General features: G+C 45.9%; 1 protein-coding gene across 1 annotated transcript; it reads right to left on the bottom strand.

Annotated features, from left to right (window-relative positions):
• Positions 1 to 1,702: 1,702 nt before the first annotated feature.
• LOC125550653 (NAD(P)H-quinone oxidoreductase subunit S, chloroplastic) lies at positions 1,703 to 2,634 on the bottom strand. The gene has a single exon (XM_048713698.1). It carries the CDS (start codon positions 2,539 to 2,541, stop codon positions 1,822 to 1,824), a length of 720 nt encoding a protein of 239 aa, XP_048569655.1. The 5' UTR covers positions 2,542 to 2,634; the 3' UTR covers positions 1,703 to 1,821.
• Positions 2,635 to 9,250: the final 6,616 nt, after the last annotated feature.

Raw genomic sequence — 9,250 nt, 5'->3', positions numbered from 1 at the left:
TCTGGCTGGAAGTCGGGGCGGCGGCCCCGGATGTTTGGTACAACGTTCGTGGTCTGCGGCCGGTCGTCTCGTGTAGCAAGGGCTACGAGGCGCCTGAACCGCGCGGCGTTGTGGCTCGCGTGCGGGCGGCGGATGTGGCGGCGGATGTCGGAGCAGCGGCTCCGGATGTTTGGTACAACGTTCGTGGTCTGCGGCCAGTCGTCTCGTGTAGCAAGGGCTACGAGGCGCCTGTACCGCGCGTCGTTGTGGCTCGCGTGTGGGCGGCGGATGTCGGAGCGGCGGCTCCGGAGTCGGGGGTGTGTGTTTGTTGCAATGTTGCCTTGGGTCGTGTGGTCGGCAAGGTTCATTGCGTGTGCGGTTTTTTCTTGGGTCCGGTTTTCCTCATAAATTGGGTCACTCTATTAGTTTTTCGATCCGGTTTCCCTCATAAACTGGATCAACTCTCTTCTTCTATAATGCAAAGTCAGAGCACCTGGCCCTCTGACGTGGTTCTGTCAAAAAAAATATTTCCGCTCATTTGTAACTGTGAGCATCCAACGGGTTTCGATTTGTAGCAACTTCTCGATTTACACAATTCCAACCACTTATCAACTAGGCAGCCAACTTCAAATCCCTGAAAAAATAAGGGACGAAGTGAACCAATATTTTTTTTTGCGAGAAAATTTCCGATCTATTCATCTTTAATCATGGCAGTACAACAAATACTAAAAATAATAAAAATTACATCCAGATTCATAGAGCATCTAGCGACGACTACCAGCACTGAAGCGAGCCGAAGGCGCGCCGCCGTCATCGCCCCTCCATCGCCGGAGTCGGGCACAACTTGTTGTAGTAGACAGTCGAGAAGTCGTCGTGCTAAGGCCCCGCAGGACTAGCGCACCAGAACAGCAACCGTCGCAGATGAAGAATAACGTAGATCAGAAAGATCCAATCCGAAGAAATGCGAACGTAGACGAACAACGACGAGATCCGAGCAAATCTATTAAAGATAGATCCGCCGGAGACACACCTCCACACGCCCACCAACGGTGCTAGACGCACCACCGAAACGGGGGCTAGGCGGGGAGACCTTTATTCCATCTTCAGGGAGCCGCCGCCGTCTCGTCTTTCTAAGCAGGACACAAACCCTAGCAAAATTGAAAGAAACGACTAAAAACGGAGCCCTCCCGCCGGCCCTTGCCGAGATCCACCGCGCCCACATAGCCCTAGAGGCACCGGAGAGAAGGCGGACCTGCGGCGGCGGCGGCAGGAGGCGGAAACCCTAAAAGTACTGCTCAACTATAACCACCAAGCCACTAATCCCAGTATGCCGAGTAGTTTATTCGTATGACAAATTGAACTCTTTTCTTTTCAATAAGGAAATTGAACTCTGGGATGACGATATACTATTACATACTATTTTCCGGTTTATTTGGCTTGCGTGTATCCCCAAATTGACAATTTAACCTATATGACACAAGTAACATAATTTGAAGTTTCTAACGATATAATTTTTGTGACATAAATCGTACTACGTTTGTCAAATTGTTATTTCATGAATGCGTGCAGGTTTAATAAACCGAAAAGGAGGTACTCTCTCCGATCCAAATTAAGTGCGGTGGTTTTAGTTCAAGAATCGGACAGAGTACTATCGATGGGCTGCTCACAAGCCAAAAATCATCTAAGCAGAAATTCAGATCAAATGTGATCAACCATGTGGCAATTAACAAGAAAGCTAAATTTCATTATCTCCATATTTGTTCCAAATTCAGACTAACACTTCAACTACACATACATACACACACACATCCATGCAGGAACATGAACAAGAAGCATGGCAACTCAAGCCTTTATGGCGGCCGTGCCTTCCTCTTCCTTCTTCTTCTCGGCCACCTCGTCCTCGTCCATGGCCGCGACGAGCGCCTCGAGCACGACCGACTTGGGGTTCACCATGGGCGGGCCCTTCTCCCGGCCCTCGAGCTCGTCGACGCCGAAGGTGATGAGCCTATCCCAGTTCCCGCCCTCGAACAGCACCCCGACCTTCCCATCGGTGACGCGCTGCACGATGCCGCAGTACATGTGGTACGCGTTGTTGGGGTTCTTGACGAGCACCACCATGCCCGGGAGGAACAGCGGCAGCTCGGGTGCCCTCGGCCTCCCCGCCGGAACCACGGCGGAGGACGCTTTCCCGTCCGTTTGGGTTTTCTTGGGAGGAGGAGGCGGGTTCTTGGCGACGAAGTCCTTGAGCCCGACCTCGCCGCCGGGGAAGCCGCCCGTGAGGCCCATCATCTCCTTCTCGAACGCGTCCGGGTCCACCGCCGGCGGGTCCGACTCAGCGCTTCCTGGTGAGGAGTCTCCCGAGGGCGTGGATGGAGGAGGTGAGGGCGGGGTGGGCGAAAGGAGCTCCTTGCGGATGCCGACCTCACCATTGCAGAGGCCGCGGCCGCCGAGGATTTCGGAGAGGCGGAAGGACGCGGAGGGAGGAGGGGCGGGGAGGCGGATGCGGTGGGGGTGCAGCGGCGGGGGCCGGAGGAAGGAGGGGGTGGTGGGCGCGGGCGCCATTGGAGGGAGAAGAAGATTGGAGCAATGTGTGGAAGTGGGGACAGGGGGAGCAGAAGAGGTGATGAGGCGGCCCGTGCGCTTCTTCACACGTGGCGTTGCTGATCAGTTGGTACTTCTATGAAAGGCGTGGGTGTGGATGAGAAACGGGTGAAGAAACACTGGCGTGTCTGACCCAGTTGAGTTTGGTAGAGAAAAGCAGGCCAAAAACTAACATTTGGATATTGTTTGTTTGCCTGTATTGAGATCATTGTTTATTACAGAATCCGTAAATTTTTAAGCGTCCGCCAACACCCACAAACTTATTTTCAGCTAGTACAGTAAATGAACTGTAATTTTTAATAAGAAAAATTGCATGGTAGTGACAGATTTTGATTCTGACATTTGGGACTCACGAGAAAAATTCTATCCAAGGCGGCGTCCACTCGACAGTAAACATTCAGAAACCTGGTTTTAAAATTACTGTAAATCCAAAACTCGCTTGAAAATCATAAAACTTGACATGATGTTATGACATGGCACCAACATGTTATGATAAAAAAATTATATAATTTGAGACAAGTTTTGGTATAAACTTCTTACAAACCGGAATTTCTCTCAAGAAACCTCATGGTTCCAAGAGAGAACTTGTCACTTGTGTGTGGGAAACCATACGCCGTCTCTTCCCACCTTAATTTATTTTAGAGGCAACATGCAACGATATGAGTATCGTTCTAAAAATATGAAATTATTCAGGGTTCATCTCGCCTTTTTATACATTATTTGAGTTTTCTAGCCATTTTGAAACATACTTTGGTGTGTGCAAATGTCATGTGGGTACTAGCCACCTATGTAATTGGACGTTCAATTTGATTATGAAATCCAGTCCTTATAAGTTATAAGTACACATATTATTGTTTTGTATGCAATGACATCACGCACAAACCATACTAGAGAACCCGTTGGTGATGAATTCATCACCCGCTGACAATTGTATTCCAGCAAACGTTTGCCCACAACACACACGACTTATTATCAGAAATTGTATGTGTTATTATCGGTCTTTGCACACATTTTTGATTACAGATCTGTTTGCCGCGTATCACATACATCTTGTTAAGTTGAACCGTTTCTGCTGTCTCGGCTCATGGCAAACAGTTCATCCGAGTGAACTGTATGACATCTGTCGCACACACCTTGATCTACCCGACCGTTTTTATTGTGTTGCCTAATCAAACAGTTCATCCGGATGAATTGTATGCCGTATATGGCACACACCTTCATCTGGCTGCCGGGTTCTGTTGTTAATCTTACGCAAACAATTCATTCGAGTGAATTGTATGCCACGCATCACACACACACAACTATAATCTGAATCGTGTTTGATGTCTTCGCCTTCGCAAATGTTTTGTATTTTTTGACGGTTTTATTACATCACCGTTTGCGATTAATGCATCACACACAGTTTCATCGAAGGGTCTCTGATTGTAGTGTCGTGTTTGCACCATCCTGCAGTAGTGATATTTGAGTTCTTGATCCTATCTGCTAGTTATATGCACTTATTATTGTTCGATCCGTAGACCCCAAGGTGACAATAATTAGGATACTCTCCGGGGATGGCTGTAATTTGAGGAGTTCATGTATTCCCTATGTGTTAATGCTTTGTTCTGGCTCTCCATCGTATCTACTTTTCCAAACACTTTTGACCTTGTTTTGGACTCTAACTTGCATGATTTGAATGGAACTAACCCGGACTGACGCTGTTTTCAGCAGAATTGCCATGGTGTTATTTTTGTGCAGAATAAAAGTTCTCGGAATGACCTCAAACTTCACGGAGAATATTTTTAGAATTTATAAAAAATACTAGCGAAAGAATCAGCACCAGGGGAGCCACACCCTATCCACGAGGGTGGGGGCGCCCCCCCCGAGGCTCCACCAACCTCAACTCCAACTCTATATATTCACGTTCGGGGAGAAAAAACAGAGAGAAGGATTCATCACGTTTTACGATACGGAGCCGCCGCCAAGCCCTAATCTCTCTCGGGAGGGCTGATCTGGAGTCCATTCGGGGCTTCGGAGAGGGGAATCCGTCGCCATCGTCATCGTCATCATCAACCTTCCTCCATCACCAATTTCATGATGCTCACCGCCGTGTGTGAGTAATTCCATCGTAGGCTTGCTGGACCGTGATGGGTTGGATGAGATTTATCATGTAATTGAGTTAGTTTTGTTAGGGTTCGATCCCTAGTATCCACTATGTTCTGAGATTGATGTTGCTATGGCTTTGCTATGCTTAATGCTTGTCACTAGGGCCCGAGTGCCATGATCTCAGATCTGAACCTATTATGTTTTCATGAATATATGTGAGTTCTTGATCCTATTTTGCAAGTCAATAGTCACCTACTATGTGTTATGATCCGGTAACCCCGAAGTGACAATAATCGGGACCATTCCCGGTGATGACCTTAGTTTGAGGAGTTCATGTATTCACTAAGTGTTAATGGTTTGTTCCGGTACTCTATTAAAATGAGGCCTTAATATACCTTAGTTTCCAATAGGACCCCGCTGCCACGGGAGGGTAGGACAAAAGATTTCATGCAAGTTCTTTTCCATAAGCACGTATGACTATATTCGGAATACATGCCTACATTACATTGATGAACTGGAGCTAGTTCTGTGTCACCCTATGTTATAACTGTTGCATGAGGAATCACATCCGACATAATTATCCATCACTGATCCATTTCCTACGAGCTTTTCACATATTGATCTTTGCTTAGTTACTTTACCGTTGCCACTGTTACAATCACTACAAAACCAATATTGTTACTTTTGCCACCGTTACCGTTACTTCTATATTACTTTGCTACTAAATACTTTGTTGCAGATATTAAGTCTTTCAGGTGCAGTTGAATTGACAACTCAATTGTTAATACTTGAGAATATTCTTTGGCTCCCCTTATGTCGAATCAATAAATTTGCGTTGAATACTCTACCCTTGAAAACTGTTGCGACCCCCTATACTTGTGGGTTATCAAGACTATTTTCTGGTGCCGTTGCCGAGGAGCATAGCTCTATTCTTTGAGTCACTTGGGATTTATATTTGTTGATCACTATGAGGAACTTGAAAGATGAAAGAACCAAGATTTTTCCCTCAACTAAGAGGGGAGGTAAGGAACTGCCATCTAGCTCTGCACTTGATTCACCTTCTGTTTTGAGTAAACTTGTGACACCTACACCTGCTACTGATTTTGATATGTCGCATGTTATTGATGATGCCACTTCTGCTATGCATGATATTTATGATGAAACTACTTCTATGCTTGATAATACTGTGCCATTAGGTGAATTTCTCGATGAACAACTTGCTAGGGTTAGAGAGAATGAAGTTATTGAAACTGATAATATTGATGAAAGTGATGATGAAGATTCTCCCCCTAGATATGAATTGCCTGATGTGCCTGAGGGTTATGTTATGGATGAAGAAACTGCTAGAGATTTTTTAGCTTGCAATGGTAGATATGATCTTAAGAAACTGTTAGGTAAGCTGAAAGAAAAATCTTTGAATGCTAGAATGAAATATGACCCTGCTTTTGCTACTTCACCTATCTGTATTTCTGATAAGGATTATGATTTCTTTGTCGACCCTGAGATAATTACTTTGGTTGAATCTGATCCTTTTTATGGCCATGAATCTGAAACTGTTGTGGCACATCTTACTAAATTGAATGATATAGCCACCCTATTCACTAATGAGGAAAAAATTCGTTACTACTATATCGTTAAGTTATTTCCGTTCTCATTAAAGGGTGATGCTAAAATATGGTTTAATTCTCTTGATCCTGGTTGTGTGCGTAGTCCCCAGGATATGATTTATTACTTCTCTGCTAAATATTTCCCCGCTCATAATAAACAAGCCGCCTTAAGGGAAATATATAATTTTGTGCAAATTGAAGAAGAGAGTCTCCCACAAGCTTGGGGGAGGCTTCTACGATTACTTAATGCTTTTCCTGATCATCCTCTCAAGAAAAATGAAATACTTGATATCTTTTATAATGGACTAACCGATGCTTCCAGAGACCACCTGGATAGTTGTGCTGGTTGTGTTTTCAGGGAAAGAACTGTGGATCAAGCTGAATTGCTATTGAATAATATGTTGAGTAATGATAATGATTGGACACTTCCTGAACCAACTCTTAAACCAACTCTGAAGAAAAGGGGTATTTCATTTCTCAGTCTTGAAGATATGCAAGAGGCAAAGAAATCTATGAAAGAAAAAGGTATTAAAGCTGAAGATGTTAAGAATTTACCACCTATTGAAGAAATACATGGTCTTGATAACCCGACACAGGTAGTAAAGGTAAATTCTCTCTATAGATTTGTGACGCCCCCGATTCAATCGTACACTAATCATACACGCAAACGTGTACGATCAAGATCAGGGACTCACGGGAAGATATCACAACACAACTCTACAAATAAAATAAGTCATACAAGCATCATATTACAAGCCAGGGGCCTCGAAGGCTCGAATACAAGAGCTCGATCATAGACGAGTCAGCGGAAGCAACAATATCTGAGTACAGACATAAGTTAAACAAGTTTGCCTTAAGAAGGCTAGCACAAACTGGGATACAGATCGGAAGAGGCGCAGGCCTCCTGCCTGGGATCCTCCTAACTAATCCTGGTGGTCGTCAGCGGGCAGCACGTAGTAGTAGGCACCTCCGGTGTAGTAGGAGTTGTCGTCGACGGTGGCGTCTGGCTCCTGGGCTCCAACATCTGGTTGCGACAACCAGGTAGAAGGGATAGGGGGAAAAGAGGGAGAAAGCAACCGTGAGTACTCATCCAAAGTACTCGCAAGCAAGGAGCTACACTACATATGCATGGGTATCAAATGGAATAAGGGTATCATATGTGGACTGAACTGCAGAATGCCAGAATAAGAGGGGGATAGCTAGTCCTTTCGAAGACCACGCTTCTGGCAACCTCCATCTTGCAGCATGTAGAAGAGAGTAGACGGAAGTCCTCCAAGTAGCATCGCATAGCAATATCCTAACCGATGATCCTCCCCTCGTCGCCCTGTGAGAGAGCGATCACCGGTTGTATCTGGCATTTGGAAGGGTGTGTTTTATTAAGTATCCGGTTCTAGTTGTCATAAGGTCAAGGTACAACTCCAAGTCGTCCTGTTACCGAAGATCACGGCTATTTGAATAGATTAACTTCCCTGCAGGGGTGCACCACATTCCCCAACACGCTTGATCCCATTTGGCCGGACACACTTTCCTGGGTCATGCCCGGCCTCGGAAGATCAACACGTCGCAGCCCCACCTAGACCAACAGAGAGGTCAGCACGCCGGTCTAAACCTAAGCGCCCAGGGGTCTGGGCCCATCGCCCTTAGCACACCTGCACGTTGCGAACGCGGCCGGAAGCAGAACTAGCCCCCTTAATACAAGAGCAGGCTTACGTTCCAACCCGGCGCGCGCCGCTCAGTCGCTGACGTCACGAAGGCTTCGACTGATACCACGACGCCGGGATACCCATAACTACTCCCGCGTAGATGGTTAGTGCGTATAGACCAAATGGCCAGACTCAGATCAAAAACCCAGATCTCGTTAAGCGTGTTAAGTATCCGCGAATGCCAACCAGGGACAGGCCCACCTCTCTCCTAGGTGGTCTCAACCTGCCCTGTCGCTCCGCCTCAAAGTAACAGTCGGGGGCCGTCGGGAACCCAGGCCCACCTCTACCGGGATGGAGCCACCTGCCCCTTCAGCCCCCACCTCCGAACAGTATCACAGGTAAGGTAACTGTGTAAAGTATATTGTATATGCCCGTGGTCACCTCCCGAAGTGATCACGGCCCAGTAGTATAGCATGGCAGACGGACAAGAGTGTAGGGCCATTGATGGAACACTAGCATCCTATACTAAGCAGTAGGATAGCAGGTAATGGTAACAACAGTATTAGCAAGGATAGGCTATGCATCAGGATAGGAATAACGGAAAGCAGTAACATGCTACACTACTCTAATGCAAGCAGTATAGAGAAGAATAGGCGATATCTGGTGATCAAGGGGGGGGGGCTTGCCTGGTTGTTCTGGCAAGAGAGAGAGGGGTCGTCAACACCGTAGTCGTACTGGGTAGCAGCGGCGTCGGTCTCGGTGTCTAGCGGAAGAAGAGGGGGAAGAAACAATGAATATAATGCAAACAGATGCATAACGATGCATGACAAGACAAGTAACGGTGCTAGGGGTGCCCTAACGCGGTATTAGGTGATACCGGTGAAGGGGGATAACATCCGGGAAAGTATCCCCGATGTTTCGTGTTTTCGGACAGACGAACCGGAGGGGGAAAGTTGCGTGTTCGCTATGCTAGGGATGCGTGGCAGATAAACGGGCTGCGTATTCAAATTTGTCTCGTCGTTCTGAGCAACTTTCACGTTCAAAGTTTTTCGATCCGAGCTACGATTTTTTTTATATTATTTTCTGAAGTTTTAAGCATTTAGAATTAATTTAATAAACTGGTCAATGGTCAACAGTCAACAGAGTTGACTGGACAAGAGGGTCAACAGACCCGCATGTCATTGCCTCAAACACTAACTAATAGAATATCTAACTAATTAGATTAGCTAATATTACTTAGACTAGTTAACAAATAATTAGCTTAATTAAAATACCTAATTAACTAATTAATTAATTAATTAACATTATTATTTTTTTATCTTTTTTTTACTGACA

The sequence above is a fragment of the Triticum urartu genome, chromosome 1 (assembly GCF_003073215.2).
Source record: "Triticum urartu cultivar G1812 chromosome 1, Tu2.1, whole genome shotgun sequence".
Classification (NCBI taxonomy): Eukaryota; Viridiplantae; Streptophyta; class Magnoliopsida; order Poales; family Poaceae; genus Triticum; species Triticum urartu.
This window is presented reverse-complemented; position numbering and strand designations above follow the sequence as displayed.

Excerpts from the sequence above, each read along its gene's own strand:
- LOC125550653 (XM_048713698.1), bottom strand. The coding sequence starts at position 2,541 with ATGGCGCCCGCGCCCACCACCCCCTCCTTCCTCCGGCCCCCGCCGCTG.